The 18,229-nt window shown below is 39.8% G+C and overlaps 3 protein-coding genes across 4 annotated transcripts; 1 reads left to right on the top strand and 2 right to left on the bottom strand.

The window, feature by feature from the left end:
* The first annotated feature begins 1,812 nt into the window (after positions 1–1,812).
* On the top strand, positions 1,813–6,043 carry LOC130512896 (uncharacterized). 2 transcript variants are annotated; one of them, XM_057011365.1, is made up of 3 exons: positions 1,813–2,085; positions 2,245–2,302; positions 3,246–6,043. In XM_057011365.1, the coding sequence occupies exon 3, from the start codon at positions 3,246–3,248 to the stop codon at positions 5,667–5,669; it is 2,424 nt and encodes an 807-aa protein (XP_056867345.1). In that variant the 5' UTR covers positions 1,813–2,085; positions 2,245–2,302; the 3' UTR covers positions 5,670–6,043. The 2 variants fall into 2 exon arrangements, with proteins under 2 accessions (XP_056867345.1, XP_056867344.1); XM_057011364.1 differs by having other exon boundaries at positions 1,813–2,302.
* Positions 6,044–12,506: 6,463 nt separating this feature from the next.
* Positions 12,507–14,885, bottom strand: LOC108857167 (DNA excision repair protein ERCC-1). The gene is made up of 9 exons (XM_018631113.2): positions 14,572–14,885; positions 14,060–14,177; positions 13,876–13,979; positions 13,697–13,796; positions 13,552–13,628; positions 13,375–13,474; positions 13,223–13,294; positions 13,080–13,148; positions 12,507–12,995 (listed from the first exon to the last, which is right to left on the bottom strand). The coding sequence occupies exons 1-9, from the start codon at positions 14,847–14,849 to the stop codon at positions 12,675–12,677; spliced, it is 1,239 nt and encodes a 412-aa protein (XP_018486615.2). The 5' UTR covers positions 14,850–14,885; the 3' UTR covers positions 12,507–12,674.
* Positions 14,886–15,926: 1,041 nt separating this feature from the next.
* On the bottom strand, positions 15,927–17,415 carry LOC108861284 (E3 ubiquitin-protein ligase ATL6). The gene has a single exon (XM_018635122.2). It carries the CDS (start codon positions 17,225–17,227, stop codon positions 16,082–16,084), a length of 1,146 nt encoding a protein of 381 aa, XP_018490624.2. The 5' UTR covers positions 17,228–17,415; the 3' UTR covers positions 15,927–16,081.
* Between the last annotated feature and the right edge of the window lie 814 nt (positions 17,416–18,229).

Here is an 18,229-nt window from a genome sequence, read left to right as displayed (position 1 = left end):
AAAGACCAAACATAAGAACTAAAAGTATCACGTGTTAGGTTTGATTTTGAAAGTCAAGTGACGAATGAGAAGATACGTGCGTGAGAATGCAAACGAAGTTTGTTAGTAGTCGAGGTGGTAGAACAAGTTAGAAAAAGCAACTTTGTCAACACCTTTGAGTTCATTTTTCAAACTCTCTCGAAATGAAACTGAAGACGTGAAACACATGTATTGAAACATTTGCGTCTCACTCAATAGAAGTTATCTTTTTCTTATAGTTCGAAAAAAAATTTATAACATGTTGGTAAAGTTTTTGTTAATTGATTACTCTACAATACAATATCTCTATGGAGATCGACATCACATAAGAATTACCGGTCATTGGTACTGACAAAGACCAAAGATATTATATTTTGATGAAACCATCTATAAATTTACACTCAGTTTGTAACAGATTAACATCTATGGTACAACAATAGAAAGCACGAGAGCGATAGTCAATAAATAAAGATGTACTGTAAGGATGTCCACAGCTGGAGTCTTTGGACTTCATATCCAAATTTGGGTCACGAACTTACGTACATGAATCATGACATCTATCAATGTGCTATATATATTATTTAAAGAAAGTTTTGTAGTGTTTGGTTAGGTACAATTGCAATCAACTTTGTATGCATGTACATATATGTGCAATAGACATATATACCCTTAATTGCCAGGACACCTACCCTTACATAAACATAAAGGACAAATCACTAAAATATATACAACATATGACCCATTCTTGTTGATGATAAGATTGGGATTTTAGTGGTTCTTGTTGGGTTGACCAAAAAAAAAAGTGGTTCTTGTTGGTTTTTTTTTTCATCTTGGGTTAGTTTTGATAGTGTTTCTATTTCATGTAGTAACTTCACAGGACATGAACGTAACTGCAATATAGATTAACAATTTTATAATCAAGAAAAAATGTTGTGCAAATTATATATTAAAAACCTAAAAGAGTTAAAACCATAAAAATGGTTGGCAACGAGCAATGGCATGAAAGTTAGGTGATACGAAAAGTTAATATAGTACGTATGTCGCTTCAATTGAAATATCAGAAAATTTATTATTCTTAATCAAGTTCACAGAATTTTTAAATAACTATGGTGGACGTTAGAACAAACTGGTTATAACACACGAATCAAAGCCTCGTGTTTCATCGAGCTTTGAGTAAAAATCTCGAAATTTTATGGGTCAAGTCCATAAGAAAAATAGAGTATTGGGGCATGGTCGATAATAGTGCAAAGTGAGCAAATCCCAAGGATCAAGAAAAGAAAAAGAGAAGTTAGAGAATGCTTTATTGGGTTTGCAAAGGAGGAATGAAGCAGATTGAAAACAGCTAAAAGTTAGAGAATGCTTTATTGGGTTTGCTAAGGAGCAATGAAGCAGATTGAAAACATCTGCTGTCGTCCCAAAAAGAGGGAAGCCAGATTCCAAAAACTGCATCTACAGTGTTTACATACCATACACATTCATGTATGTACTGTTATGTAATAATTTTATAACTTCTGAATAGGTTCATGCTATTAATATCACTTTTGCTTCTGTCACCCTCATGTTCCAACATCCTCAGTAACTTCACTTTTTATATATACAGTTCCCATATATAAAAATATATATGCACACACATTAAGATCATGAGATGTTGCTTTGGAAGAAAATTCAACTTTTACTTTTTCAGGTTAATTTATTTACCTGTTTACCCAATGTCTCTCACGACCGGTTTACTTACACTTCAATTATTCTCTGCCTTTTTCTTTTACCAGTCCTTTGCAACTTTACTTCTTCTTCTTTTTTTGGGCTTATTGCAAAAGTGACTCAAAACTTGAATTCAAACAGAAAACTAACCTTTTCTTTTGACTCATTTTTTTTTTGAGTTTTTAACCCCACATCTGCATTTTATCTACGAAAATGCCATTAACCCTTTTTTTTTTTTTTTTCGAAAATGGCTTCTTTACTGTCTCAACCTCATTTTCTTCAAGTATTTACAATATTGCCACTGCCATGAATAGTGGGAACAACCTTGTACGAACTGTTTGGAGCTTTTAATGCCCTTTAATGCACGTAAATCTCTTTACACTCTCTCTGTTTCAATTGTTATGAACTAAAAACAACATTTCTTTCACTTTCTCTCCATATTCATCCAAAAAACTGAAGCTTTTGATTCAAAATTGTTTGGAGCCATATTTCTTTCGTTTTGACTTACGGTTGCTTTCGTTTGAGGTTCTGGGTGGTTGGAGAAGACCCTGTGTGCAAACAAAGTCATCTCACCTAGTTGAAGGTACGAATTTGAATTTTTTTCAAAATCTGTTCGCGTAGAAGACTTACAAGTAAGTCATCTGTATGTAGAAGACTTACTGATGAGTCTTCTGGTCAAACGGACGACTTAAACTAAGTCGTCCAGCTTTGTTTGGTGAAAAAAACAGTCCAGACGACTTATATATAAGTCGTCTACGAGAAACAGGCTAGTTTTGCATTTGACCGAATCGTGTCAGATCTTTGACTATTTCTGGACGACTTATAATTCAGTCGTCTCTCGGAAAGTTAAAATTTCAATATTTTATTAAACTAGACGACTTACGTGTAAGTCGTCTTAGGTTAGTTTTGTAGTTGAAAAATAAAACTTCATAATTTAATTTTTACCAGACGACATAATATAAAGTCGTCCCGTCAGAAGACTTAATTTAAAGTCGTCCGGGGAAAGCAAAGTCGTCCAGAATTTTTCCCAATTAAGTCGTCCAAACCTTGCTTATCCCGGACGACCTTAAATTAAGTCGTCTAGCTGGACGACTTTTAGTTAAGTCGTCTGGAGAAAGTTAAATTTCAAGTTTTATTTTTCAATTACAAAACTAACCTGGGACGACTTACGTGTAAGTCGTCTAGTTTGAATAAAATATTGAAATTTTTACTTTCCAGAGACGACTGATTTATAAGTCGTCCAGAAATAGTCAAAGATCTGACACGATTCGGTCAAATGCAAAACTAGCCCGTTTTTCGTAGACGACTTATATATAAGTCGTCTGAATTTTTTTTTTTAACAAACAAAGCCGGACGACTTAGAATTAAGTCGTCCCTTTTAATTTTCAATTGCAAAAGTGACCTCTTTAGACGACTTACCTTTAAGTCTTCTGGACGACTTAAATCTAAGTCGTCTGCGATAATGTTTGTTGAACTTCTTCATTTTCTCTATGTTTACTAATGTGTTTTATTTTGAATATTTGCAGATGATTTTTAAGTTACATGCAGTGTATGGAGAATGGTTGTTGAGAGATTTCCGTTGGGATTTTGTGGTTGATGATCTCAAAGGAGCAAGATTGTTTTTATTGAATGAAGATTCAACACATGCTGAACTTGTTGCAATGGCTCAAGAAGATTATAACCTGGACATGAGATCAGTGACTGTGGAGATTAGCTACTCATTACCAGCAGAAATGATGATGACTCCAAGCAGTCCTCCCATTCATGTTACAAGTGATAGACAAGTTCGAAACTTGCTCGAGATACTCAAAACGCATAGAGTATGTCTTTGTGTATCAAGCCGCAGCAAGGTGGAAACGGTTTCAGAGAAAAGAGAAGAAGCTGGTGATAATGATGAAGCTGGTGAATGGGAAGAAGATGTTGGTGATAATGATGAAGCTGGTGAATGGGAAGAAGATGTTGGTGATAATGATGAGGCTGATGAATGTTTTGAAGATGTTGGTGATAATGAGTCTGTTGAAGATGAAAATCAAGATGGGGAGGAGGAAAATGGGGAGGAGGAAAATGGGGAGGAGGATGCTGATAACACTATTGTTGGTGAAACGGATCAGAATGGTGGGGATTACAGTCTTTATGGAAAGGTTCTAGATGAGGACGAGGAAGATGATGATAATATTTGTTTTGAAGAAATTGAAAAGACATATGCTAAGACAAATGCTATTGAAGGAGGAAAATCGGATTGTACCAGCATCTATGTCAACCAGAGTTTTGTTAGCAAGGATGCACTGCTTTCAGAGCTGCGGTTGACAGCAGTGAGGGGTAGGTTTTCTTTCAGAATATACAAATCAACAAAAACTCTCCTTGTGGCAATATGTCGGGTTAGCGGTTGTGGATGGAAGATCAGAGCGAGTGTGAAACATGGGTCAAACACGTTTTGGGTAACAAAGTATGTGGAAAAACATTTATGCTCAATTGGAGACCGAATCGCTCAGCGGAGACACTGTACTCCAAAGTATGTTGGTAGTCTTTTCATTGATCGTGTTGGGATCATTGATGGGATAACTCCACAGCATATCACTGATGCAATGAAGAACATGTTTGGCATGACGCTTGATTACACCACTTCATACAGAGCACTGTTATATGCACAGAAATTGGTGAGAGGATCAGCAGAAGAAGGGTATTCGCGTCTGCCTTCATATCTCGAGCAAATCTCCATTGCAAATCCTGATTCTATCACGGCTATAGAACTTGATTCTGAGAAAAGATTTAAGTATCTATTTCTCTCTTTTGGAGCTTCTATCAAAGGTTTTAAGTATCAGAGAAGGGTCATTGTGGTGGATGGAACTCACCTAAGTGGAAAGTATGGAGGTGTTATGTTAGTTGCAGCCGCACAAGATGGCAATTTTCAGATATTCCCATTGGCTTTTGGGATCGTGGATGCTGAAGATGAACCTTCTTGGGAATGGTTTTTCACAAAATTGGCTAGTTGTATATCTCATGACAAGCCTCTGGTGATAGTCTCTGACCGGCACGCGGCCATTAAAAGTGCGTGTGAGAAGGTGTTTCCTTGGGCAACCCGAGGAATATGTTATTATCACCTTCAAGATAACATTGTCAAAAAGTTTAAAGGGAAACATCTCATGTACTTGGTGAAAGGGGCTGCTTATGCGCACACGGTTCACGATTTTAACCGGTACATGGCTGAGATACGGAGTGCAAACCCGGAACTTGCAACGTATTTGGAGAAGGCCGACGCCAAGCTATGGTCAAGGGTTTATTGTAAGGGGAACAGGTTCAACATAAAAACAAGCAACATCGCTGAATCTATTAATTCCGCACTGAAGCGAGCAAGAGGATTTCCGATTCCGTTCCTGCTGGAGTTCATAAGGCAGAAGTTAGGAAAATGGTATTGGAAAAGGAGACAAGATGCTTTGAGTCTCCCAACTGTACATAGCCGGGGTGTTGAATACTTGCTTGCTGTTCGATCAGAGATAGCGGATACGATGACGGTCGAACCAATTGATGGATGGCGTTTCTTTGTCAAAGGTGGCAAAATGGACTGTGCGGTTGATTTGGAACATGTAAAGTGTGGTTGTGGTGTCTATGGAGTGGAGAAAATACCTTGCTCTCATGCTATAGCAGCTGGAACACATGCTGGTGTGCATATCGACACACTTGTATGTCCACTTTACTCAAAGAATCATCTGTATGCAGGATACTCAGAGAATATATATCCTATCGTGTCACAACATATTGAGGAACGAGAATGCTTTCCTCCAAACGTAAAGCGTGGTCCGGGGAGACAGAAGAAATCAAGATGGCAATCTTGGTTGGAGCTATCTAGGATGAGGGGACACAAACCCAGGAAGAAACACAGGGCACGGAGATGCTCAAACTGCAAGGAAACTGGCCATACGAAACCACAATGTACACAACCAGTTGACTAGTTGTCCAGACGACCTAAATATAAGTCGTCCAGTCTTGATTACCCGTCCAGACGACTAATTTCTAAGTCGTCCAGTGTTTCGTCTACCTTCTACGAAGTCGTCCAGTGTATTAGACTACCTTCTACTATCCCTTCAAGTGTATTTTTTTAGACGACCTTTTACGAAGTCGTCCAGTGTATTTAAGTCGTCCAGTGTATTTAAGTCGTCCAGTGTTTAGACTACCTTCTACTATCCCTTCAAGTGTATTTTTTTTTAGACGACCTTTTACGAAGTCGTCCAGTGTATTTTATTTTTAGACTACCTTATTTTTTTTAGACGACCTTATTTGTAAGTCGTCCAGTGTATTTTATTTTTAGACTACCTTATTTTTTTTAGACGACCTTATTTGTAAGTCGTCCAGCTGGAAAACCTTCCAGACGACTTATTTGTAAGTCGTCCAGCTGGAAAACCTTCCAGACGACTTATTTGTAAGTCGTCCAGCTGGAAAACCTTCCAGACGACTTATTTGTAAGTCGTCCAGCTGGAAAACCTTCCAGACGACTTATTTGTAAGTTAGAAAATCTATACAAGTTAGAAAATCAAATAAATCATACATGCCCACAAACATACAAATAGATTTGTGTAAACAAATAGTTCAAATATACAAATAGATTTGTGTATACAAATAGTTCAAATATACAAATTGATTTGTGTATCTATACAAGTTAAAAAATCTATACAAGTTAAAAAATCTATACAAGTTAAAAAATCTATACAAATTGATTTGTGTATCTAATCATACATGCCTACAAACATACCACCATCCTCATTATCTTTCAGATGCTGATCAACAAGCTCCGTCCATATAGCCAAAGCCATAGTATCCCTCATAGTCTTCGCATTGGACCTAGCAAAGTCTTTAGGGCTAAAGGGGACCCCAAGAGCATGACATTCAATGTACTTTGCAGCGTACACGCCACAATCACCATTGTTGGCCGTGGGTACATCTTTGAGGAGTCTCTCATAAGTGTATCGCTCCAACCCATGCATCTGGTCTCCGCACTCCACAATCAGATAAGGGACCATCTCGAGAAAAGGCTCCATTATCTCATCCCATCTTTCTGGTATGGTAGTTGAAGGTATGCTGTCCCAGACGACTATGTGCCTCTTAGGGATCGATATCCAAATAGCCACCCAATGTTTGTTGTCCAAGTTCAGTGGCGCATAGATATCATCAATGTCCTCCCCCCACTTCTTGTTTGATTGGCAAAATGAAGGCATTGATCCGTCATACAAACTCGCCGCCCCACTAGGTAGCATTTTTCCTAAACCATTGTGATCAGACGACGATGTTTTGAAGACCAGATACTGTTCTCTCCAAGACTGGGTAAAGTTGTGATCCAGGAAGCACATTCGCTCGCTCCGGAAACATTGTGGGTTCTCCTTATACCTCTGCCTCAGCACATTCATCCAAGCATCTATATGCTGCATATAAAATAATACAAGTTAGAACCTTCCAGACGACTTACAAATAAGTCGTCTGGAAGGTTTTCCAGCTGGACGACTTACAAATAAGTCGTCTGGAAGGTTTTCCAGCTCGAAAACCTTCCAGACGACTTATTTGTAAGTCGTCCAGCTGGAAAACCTTCCAGACGACTTATATATTTACAAATCTATACAAAGACAAGTTACCAGACGACTTATTTGTAAGTCTTCTGGAAGGTTTTCCAGCTGGACGACTTACAAATAAGTCGTCCAGCTGGAAAACCTTCCAGACGACTTATATATTTACAAATCTATACAAAGACAAGTTACCAGACGACTTAAAGATAAGCAGAAGACTTACTACGTCTTCCAGCCATGCTTTGGATGTCCGGAGTTTTTGATACCACCAAGTTGGTGATGTACGTGGTTTGTCCTCTTCCTTAGTGAAATAATCACTGCAAACAAAAAAGCAATCAGTTTTGGTAGACTAAATCAAGCTATTATGGGTAAAGCAATCACTTACGGATCAGTTTTCAACCAATCAGCGAGCTCCTTCATCTTAGGTCTGTTTAGTGTGGGAAATGGATTATACTTTCCCACTCTAAGGAGTTTCCTTCTCTCTGCCGTATAAGGAGATATCTGCGTGGGAGCAGGTTTCTTCGTTCGTTCACTCCTTGCACGCACAGAAGCAGTGGGAGCTGTTTGGTCCAATACAACCAGGCTCGGTTCTGAAGCTGAAGCTGGATCGGTGGAAGCGAAGCTCGGTTGTTGATCGTTGGAAGCGAAGCTCGGTTGGTCAGTGGAAGTGAGAGGAACAATCTCTTTGGAGGTGACACCATCTGCTTTATCCTCCGGCAAGATCTTATATACCGAGATCGCCTCATCTGCTGTATCCTCCGGCAACAATCTCTGCAATAAAAGAGAACAAGTTAACCCTGGACGACTTAAATAAAAGTTGGGAGAGGATTTGGTTCCAGCTGGAGTTCAGACGACTTATTTGTAAGTCTTCTGGAAGGTTTTCCAGCTGGACGACTTACAAATAAGTCGTCTGGAAGGTTTTCCAGCTGGAAAACCTTCCAGACGACTTATTTGTAAGTCGTCCAGCTGGAAAACCTTCCAGACGACTTATATATTTACAAATCTATACAAAGACCAGACGACTTAAAGATTTGATATTAACCTCTTTGGGCAGAGGAGAAGGCTGTTTCTTTTGTGGAGAAGGCTTTTTCGTTTGAGGAGCAGGCTGTTTCGTCTGAGGAGCAGGCTGTTTAGTTTGAGGAGCAGGCTGTTTCGTTTGAGGAGCAGGCTGTTTAGTTTGAGGAGCAGGCTGTTTAGTTTGAGGAGCAGGCTGTTTCGCCTTTTGAGGAGTAGGCTTTGCCTTTTGAGGAGCAGGCTGTCTGGTGGGAGGAGTAGGATGATTGGTTTGAAGTGGAGGCTGATCCTTTTGAGGAGTAGTCTGTTTGTTACTAGCCCCGGTTTCTGGGGCTTGTGGGGTAGGGTGTTTTTTACTAACCCCGGTTTCTGAGGCTTGAGGGGTAGCCTGATTGGTGACACCAACCTTCTTCTCCACAGCTTCCAATCTATCGGAGATCTTCCTAATCTCCCTGATGCACTTCTTAAACCCCTCTTTCATCATGTCACCTAAGTCCTTGAACATGTTTTCTAACTCCTCTCTGGTCACCCAACTAGCCTCTTCTCTAGCCTCTTCTGTAGCCTCTTCTGTAGCCTCTGTAGGAGCCTCTTCTCTAGCCTCTTCTGTAGCCTCTGTAGGAGCCTCTTCTCTAGCCTCTTTAGGAGCCTCTTTAGGAGCCTCTTTACGAGCTTTCTTCCGAGGTCTCTGATTGTCTTCCTCCACCTCCTCCACAACCATCTCTTTGGCTCTTTTCGATGGAGTCACAAACTTGGGTTTTGTACCAGTGACTTCCCAGCAATCCATGGTCCACTTCCACGGTCTCCGATCATACATCACTTTAATGATGTTCTCCGCGGGCACGTCATCAACCTCAGAGTCCCATTTTGGCCACATTTCACTAATGTCCTTCTCAACAAAGTTGATCACGCGGGTCTGCAGTAAATAGAAGAAGAATCGAGTTAGATATTTGAAACAAATACTAAATAGACGACTTAATTATAAGTCGTCAACTAAGTCGTCCAGCTGGACGACCTTCCAGACGACTTATTATAAGTCGTCTACTAAGTCGTCCAGCTGGACGACCTTCCAGACGACTTATAATAAGTCGTCTACTAAGTCGTCCAGCTGGAAGACCTTCCAGACGACTTATAATAAGTCGTCTACTAAGTCGTCCAGCTGGAAGACCTTCCAGACGACTTATAATAAGTCGTCTACTAAGTCGTCCAGCTGGAAGACCTTCCAGACGACTTATAATAAGTCGTCTACTAAGTCGTCCAGCTGGAAGACCTTCCAGACGACTTATAATAAGTCGTCTACTAAGTCGTCCAGCTGGAAGACCTTCCGGACGACTTAATTAAGTGAAGATGGAAAGGTACCTGACTCAAGATAGCAGCTTTCATGAATCTGCGGCCTCTGCTGCCGTCGTAAGCCAGAATCGGTGGAGACGGACTGTTTGCTCTGGGTAGACCAATACTAGCACCCAATCCCGGAATAGCTTCGTACGCCCAGACCTGAAGAACTTGTATAAAGCCATCCACGGTGTAACAGCCAGTAATATCTTTGTTCCACAAAGAGTCCATCAGCACCTTAAACGCGACTCTCCCCCATGGATAATTCTCAAACCTTTCTAAATCCATCACTAGCCTTGCGAGAGTAGCTCGTGTAGCGCTTGAGAACTTTTTCCCTTCAATGAATCCAGTGAAGATGGAAAGGTACGCGAGTCGCTTGCGATCTTCCCTGGACCAATCCCCGCATCTCTTCAGTGCTGCTATTATCTGATCAGTACTTGGCCCAGCTTCCCGATGAACTCCCATCATCTCCCAGAAAGAAACCATCTGTGGGGTAACTTCACATTCTGGTGTCTCAAGGTCCTCGATGTAGTCGCAGTTTAGACCAGTGATGTTTTCAAACTCTAACAGTGAAAACCTCGCAGGTTCTGGACCAACGAGACACCACATCTCGTACTTCTTCTTAATGTCCAGCTTTAAACCGAGCAAGTGGTGAACCAGCCTTGAAGCCCAACCAAATCCCTGCTCCTTGAACTTGATGAAAACTCCCAATCTCGACTCCTTGAGCTCTTCAAATTCAGCATCAGTGAGAGCTTCCCTAAGAGCAGTATGCAACTTCGTGTTATCCGTATGATACGAAATGCTATTGTGGGGTTCTGGCTCTTCCCCTAATGTGTATAACCTACGGGGGAGTTCTGGAATATCCATCCTTTTTGTCTGCAAAATAATCAAAGACAACAATAGAAGTCAGAACACAAGCTAAATCAATCACGCCTTAATTGTTACTCCAGACGACTTAGTAGACGACTTAAATATAAGTCGTCTAGAAAGTCGTCCAACTGGACGACTTAGTTGACGACTTAGTTGACGACTTATATTTAAGTCGTCTGGAAAGTCTTCCAAATGGACGTACTAAGTCGTCCAGGTTGAAGACTTTCCAGACGACTTACTTACAAGTCTTCCAGTAGAAAAATTTCAAGCGGACCTGATTAGTCGCAGAAGGAGTTCGAGTACTCGTCATTGTGGTTATAGATCTGAAAAAATAAACGTGAAACGGTGAGAATGAGTAAATTGAAAGAGACAACGTTTTATGTTCATCTTTTCCACGAGTTTGATGACTTACCGGCGTTAGGGTTTACAGAGAAACGGCGCTACGGTTTACAGAGAAGAAGCGGCGGCGCTAGGGTTAGAAGAAGCGGCGGCGCTAGGGTTTAGAAGAAACGGCGGTGCTAGCTAGTGTTTAGAGTAAGCGGCGGTGAGAACGTTGGTGAGCACGGTGGCGAGGGCGACGGTTTGTTCGGAAATAGTGGAAGCGGGGGCGCTAGGGTTTAGAGGAATCGGCGGCGCTAGGGTTAGAAGAAGCTGCGGCGACAACGGTGAGAATGAAGTGAGATAGATAGCCGACGTTGAGAACGATGGTTGTTCGGAAATAGTGGGAATTCGAATCGCCTTTGATATCGCCGGTGAGAGAGAACTGTTAGGGTTTCTGTTCGCGGAAAATGAAAAAAAAAAAAAAAAATCACCTTATATATTGGGTAAATAATCCGGTTAGCTTTAAAAGTACATTGGTAAACTTTAAGGTTTGGTCCGGTTTAGACGACTTATTCTGGCTGATAATGTACATCAGACGACCTAATATTTAGTCGTCTGGGAACAGAAGACTAAATATTAAGTCGTCCAATACCCTAAAATGAACCCCTAAACTAAAATGACTAAATTAACTTACTAACCACGTTATAAAATCAAATTATACTTCAATAGTGTTTACTATACACAGAAACGAACACGCCTAGGTAATTTTAAAAATTTTCAAAAACGGTTTTAATGCTTTCCAAAATCTAACCCTAAGAACACATACAATACTACAACATATGTTGATGAAACATAAACTAAAGAATATCATGACTCACTACTTTCACTCATCTGGGCTGAAAACAATTGAAATTTGTTATATATTAATTTATATCTCTTAAGACATATGTTAATTACATAATTCCAATTTTTCACTTATCAAAATATTTTTTACAAAATTTTTAAATTATGTTTAAGAATAACTGTCCAGACGACTTAACTTAAAGTCGTCTGGACGACTTATTTTCAAGTCGTCTGTTTACAGACGACTTGCGAGGGGTAGAAACGTAAAAAAAAATCCGTTTTTTTGTTTGTTCACAAGGAGATAGTTGTAATTTCAATAGCCTTTTAAGTTACTTTTGCCTTTGACCCAAGTTGGGGTACTCTTTTGGGTTTGACTCCAAGTTTTGAGTCACAATTGGTAATTCTCCCGTTGATTGCAATCTAAAACCATTTACACCGAAAGAGTTTCTTTTTAAATGTTTAGAAAAAGAAAAGAAAATTAAAGAGGGAAGAGTGGTGCACAAAGTTCAAATGTTTGTGTCTATGATCGACAAGACATCGTCTCAATCATTTCAGACATGTCAACAAAACTACAATTCTAAAATATGAAATTGCAAAAAGCTGTTAAACGGTCGTATTGCATGCATTAAACACGCACTAAACCAAACCTAATTCTTGTCTATAAACTGAATCTAAACTCAAAACCAAACTAATAATAAACCTATCGTACATTCTTAATTCACTCGTGAAAAGTGTTGCCACATCGCGACATCTAATCATTTCAAGCTTCAAGCTAGTTCTCATCTTTCAATATTAATTTTTTTTGTGTGCGCTTTATATAATAAGACTTTAATAGCCCAGAAAAATTAATACAATTCGTAAAAGCTAAAACAAAATTAGTAACAATCGTAAGAAATAAATACAGAGGCTTCAGTAACTAGCAGTTACAAGACCCAACAAACAAATACAAAGCTAAACAATATGTTACATTTCTAGAAACATAGTCACCGTTTGCAAATGGCCTTGGCCAGTGATCAAAACTTTGTGTTAATCTTTGTGGGTTTCTTCAGCATCTGACTCTGTTGCTGTTTCTTTCTCCTTTTGTTTCTCTTTTTTCTTGCAGAGCCTATCAGAGTATCTAGCAAAAACGGCCGAGAGCGCAGTCTTCACAGTTTTCTCAGGCTCAACCTTCTTCATGCGTTTCCTTGAGTCTTCCTCCACAAAATCCTCGTCTGCTTCAACAACACGTTCCTCCGAGTTCCCACCCTTATGAACTTCAGTTTGCGGGACTGTTGGTTCTATAACAGACGGGTAGCTCGAAGCTGCACGCTTGAAAGGTTCGTGGAATGTATCGTACAACCTTTTCACCTGAGGTTTTTTAAAGTCATTCTCAGATCAAGACCAGTTCTTATGTCACAAGAATCATGGAGAAAGGAAAGGAAAAAAATGTACCTTGCGTTCGCCAATCCCGGGACAACGAGCTAAATCTTCCATTGATGCATCCATTATATGAGCAAGAGACTGCATTAAAAATCATGAGCTTAAGTTGAATCATATAAAAAAAAAAAAATTCACAATAACAAAGACTAACTAACCCCAAATGTAGAACCAAGTGTGACTACATCGCTCTTATTCACATGTCTGATGCTTGTAAGCGAATGGTTCAGCTGCAAACAACATTTACACCATGAGAATTAATAAAAGTTCGGAAAAAAATTAATAGCGCAGCTTAACAGAGTTTCCATACACGTGAGAGATAGTCTGTATCCATCTGGCCTTGGATGAGATCCGCAGGTTTGTTTTCATATACTTTTATCGTCTCCAAATAACGAGCACATTCCGTCAAGCTGCAAGAAGTTTCACTCAGAACGTTTGTTGTAGCGTACAACGAGAGAAGCAGAGTGATTGAGGTTGATATATATACCTCCAGGCGCACAGTAGTGTGCAATCATGGAGGAGAGAGGTTTTGGTGACTTCAAGCAACGGTTTCACCGAATCTTCCTGTTTCCAAGAAACCATAAGAACAGCCTCCTACGCTATGGGAACTATAGATTTCTTTTAAAACTTACAACGTCGACGTGGCAAAGAACGACACGGAGCTTGAAGTTCCTCTGTAGTTCCCTAATGCGGAAGTAGAGATAATCCGGGTGGAGTAGATGATACCGCAAGCTGCAGAGAGAGAGGGAATCAGCAAAGCGTTGACACTTTCTTAGAACTTGAGTAATGAAAACAAAACGAGGTTCTTCACCTTAGATAGAGAGCGCAAGTGGTTTGACCAAGTAAGTAGTCAGGAATGATATCTGAGTAAACCCATTTCACGTTCCTGATATGTTTAAGAAGCGGGTTGCCTTTCTGCCAAAACAATGTTCATTCTGGACAGATTAAAATTCAGATGAGTATCAAAGAACACAGAGGTTTAAAGTCAACCTCACCTGTCTATTGCTAACGAGAATTGCGTTACGTGGTTGCGTTGTGTTTGAAGGTAGAGAGCCAGTAGTAGCTACAGGAGCAGAAGATGAAGATGAAGCTACATCGGTTTGATGCGTTTGGCTACGATCAAAAGCAACATACACCACAACACATATACAAGTTTAAGTATGCGAGTAACAATGCAATCATTATTAAAGAAACAGAGGATGATTGATGGAAATTAACATTAAAGTGTTCGACTTTTCAACGGTAATCAATCTTCAGAACACTTCGATCGAAAAAAAACAGAGGATGACTGATGGTAATAAACATTAAAGTTTTCGACTTTACAATGGCAATCAATCTTCAGAACACTTTGATCAAACAAAACAGAGGATAACTGCTGGAAATAAACGTTAAATTTTTTGACTTTTCAACGGTAATCAATCTTCAGAACACTTTGATGATAAAAAAACAGAGGCTACAAAGTCTATACTTTGATCTTTTTTTCTCAGGACAATCCGTACAAAACTACCTTGTACTGGGCACTTGAGAAGCGCTGGGCTGCTGCGACGGAGGAGGAGGAGGAGGAGGAGGAGGAGAGTAGACGTCGGAGGATTTGACGAAAGCGAAAGCTTGAGAGAAAGTCTGGGAAGGTTTGAAGAGAGACGGTGGCGTGGACTTAGTCTGTGAGCTTTCCAATACTTCCTGGTACGATGGAACACCAATTACGATCTGGGTTTTGGGTTTGTTACCAATCTGTTGTGGCGTCCCTTGTGATTTCTCTCCGTCGTCGTCGTCTTCGTTCGCCATGACTGATTGTATCTCTCGAGTTTTTTTTTCTCTCCTTCTCAACTTCCCATGGAGGAAGACAGGCTTTGTTGGGCTTTAGTTGTAGAAGCCCAAAACCAAAAGCCCAAAGCCCACTAAATGATAAGCTCTAAATTAATGTCAGTTTTGCTTGACCGCTGATGGTTTTACACTTAAAACGTTACTTTTACAATGCTTATTAAGATGAAAGAGAAAGTAAGCGGATGAAAAACTTGACTGGTTTGGTTATTTCAAATAATAAATTACACAAACTTGGTCGTCACACATTAATTGTGTTTGTTTGTCGTTTATTAATAAACTATGTCAAGTTTGCACCTAACCAAATGGATTACGGGCGGTGAAGGCAGGAGACACGGTTGATTATTAATCATATATACATACATAATGTTGGGAGGAGTTCTAATAAATTGCATGTCTTGCGCATAGGTTACATGTGAAAGATAGCATTGTGCTCTAAACTAGGAATATTTTATCATGTCCTTCTGGATTAAAGTGTGTCTCATGATTATTCCTACGCGGATGAGATCTGTGATCCGACATGGAGAGATAGTGACGGTCGATAAATTTTCATTTATATATCAAGTTATTTGTGTGGAACTCTGTAATAGAATATCATTATCTATCTCATGTAACGTTTATTAAAAATTGAATGGTTCTTGTAATTCCAAACCAAGTGGGTCTTATGTTAGTCTTCTGTGTTAACTTAACTAGGAAGTAATTGTTATAAACCAGCCAAATACATAATATCGATATTTATAATATATGATACTTGTATCTCCGTCAGTACTGTTTTATGTACAAGAATCAAGAGAGCTTGCTCAAAAGAAAAAAAGTAACAGAGCTATAGTGGATTGGAAGCAAATCAACAGACAAAACTATATTCGATTCGCTTTAAGATAGCTTATATGCTTTGTCTAAGAATAAGACCTTTTTGTTTTTCAACAACCCCCACTACACCGCACCTCACCACCGTCGTCTATTGTTCTCTCCTACTCCTTTCTAAAGCTATTTTATACATTTTTTTTTTTGTAACACAAGCTATTTTATACATTATTTTCGAAAAAGTAGATTTTTTCTGGATTTGACTTTGATTAATATAATGATAAAAGTTAAGGAAAATGTACTGCGTTTTTGACTTTTTTTTTATCACACAACACACAAAATTTGAAAATATGTGAAAATAAAATAGTACTCACTGCTACAAATAAAATCAACTAAACCGGTAATCTCTCCGAACCGCTAGTTGAGCCACCTGTACCGGACGGTTTAACCGAATTTCCTTCCCTGTCCTTATTGACTCCTCCTCTTGGCCCCTGTACCGAAGAGTTCCTCCACAGAAACGACGCGTTTCTAAGAATAGCCCACCGGTCTGACCGTACCGAATCACCGGTTGAATTCGATAGAGCATTGGCTCGAACGCTACCGGTTCCACCTAGCTTAATCGAACCATCATCTCGGCTCCTCCACAGAAACGACGAAGTTTTACGGTACAACCATCGATCAGACCGAGCCTTTGACCGGTCAATCGGTTTGCCTCTACTTGAACCGAGAAAACTATTCGAACGGTTTAGCTTCCAATTCGCCAACATCTTCTTCCTCGCATCTTCCGGTAACCTGAGAGTAAACCGTTCGGTACAGTCTCCCGGTTGAACCACGGAATGTCCCGTCGTATGCGATCTCGAGAACTTGGCTCGTTTAAGATCCACCGGTACTCCAGGCAATCTCCTCGAATCAATATCACTGGTAACCGACTGTTCTTGTACCGGAACCGGTTCAGGATTCACCACCACCTGCTGTGACTCAACATCCTGTTCGACCTCTTTAGCAACTTGCACGGCGAGATTCGCCCTGCAAACAGGACAAGTCACGTGCGCCTCAAGCCATGCGCCGATGCAGTGAGGGTGAAACACGTGATCGCATTTGGGAAGCAAACGCAGCGTTTCGTCGTCTTCGAACTCGTTCAGACAGATGGCACACTCCAGCTCCCCTTTACCAAGCTTCTGCGTCTTCACCTCGGAGTACACGAACGTCGGGAAAGCCTCCACCGCCGAAACGTCGAGTCCACGTGCCGCCGCCGCGGCGCTGAATACTACTCTGGTTCTAGCTCCACCAGCCGGCGAAACGCCGGCGTCGGGTATGGCGGAGTAGTGGCGGAAGTAGATGGAGAAGAAGCCCATGAAGAAGAGAGCAGCGATGAGGATCACGATGATCACTGCCATGGCTGGACTTATCTTTCCGTAGGTGTACACTTCATTTCTCCCATCGGGCTGTGCTTGACCCGCTACTAGCTCCGCCGCTGATAATATACACAAGAAAATAAGTGGCAACACGCAGGGGAAAGCGTGATCAGTTCTTCTCATGATTCTTTTGTACCACCAAGTTTTTTTTTCTCTCTTTAGGTTCTGTGTTTGTTGTTTGTGTTTGAGGAAGAAGAGAGTTTATTTATTATTATAGCGTGAAAAAGTTATTTGAAGCTGCGAAGATGGGATGTGTTACGGTGATGTCAGCGATGGGTTCATCCCTGAGTTCCACGTGGTAGGAAGAAGCTTCGTCCATTCACTGAACATGATTTTTTAATGTAGTGTTATTCGTATATATAATCATCAATCATATGAAACTTGAAACTCAAACTATTCATAGCATATTTGCACATTTTTTGGGGATTATGTACAATAAATTACTGTTAATGCTTAAAATCACATTTTAACCTACATCTATGATTTAATCATTTGAAGAGTTAACTATATATTTTTTTATATCTTTTTTTCATTTTATTCGATGTCGCAGAATGAACTTATTTGTTTAGAATGCAAGTTTCAACCTATGGAATCTCTTTTGCGTAGGGATGCCGGAATAAAGACAGACTCGTTTTCATAAATTATTGGGTGTTACTTATAGAAAGCTCTTTCCATTTAGATTTTTATTGACGCGTATCTTGTAATTTTAAAAGAGCCAGAAATCTACTTGCCACTCAAGTAAAAAGAAACGAAAAAGACTTGGACGACAAAGCTGGTAAAGGATCAGGTTCCACAATTAACAAAGCCAAAATTTATAGACCGTTAGCAAGTTATACCTTCACAATTTTTTTTAACAAAATAAATTAATTAAACCACAAATAGCAAGCTATACCTTCACAATTTTTTTTTAACAAAATAAATTAATTAAACCACAAAAGCTCTGGTGGTGGCTTTATATATGGTAAGACTTCTCATGATAGGTCAAACAAGAAGCGCTGACTTCAATTTAAATTAAACTATCTCATGACCCGCTCGACCGAGCGGGTGTCAATTTTTTTTAATCTTTGTTCGTAATAAATGGTTCATCTGATTGCTGTGTGTACTAATTTTAAATTTTGAGAAATA

The sequence above is a fragment of the Raphanus sativus genome, chromosome 5, assembly GCF_000801105.2.
Source record: "Raphanus sativus cultivar WK10039 chromosome 5, ASM80110v3, whole genome shotgun sequence".
Lineage (NCBI taxonomy): Eukaryota > Viridiplantae > Streptophyta > Magnoliopsida > Brassicales > Brassicaceae > Raphanus > Raphanus sativus.
This window is presented reverse-complemented; position numbering and strand designations above follow the sequence as displayed.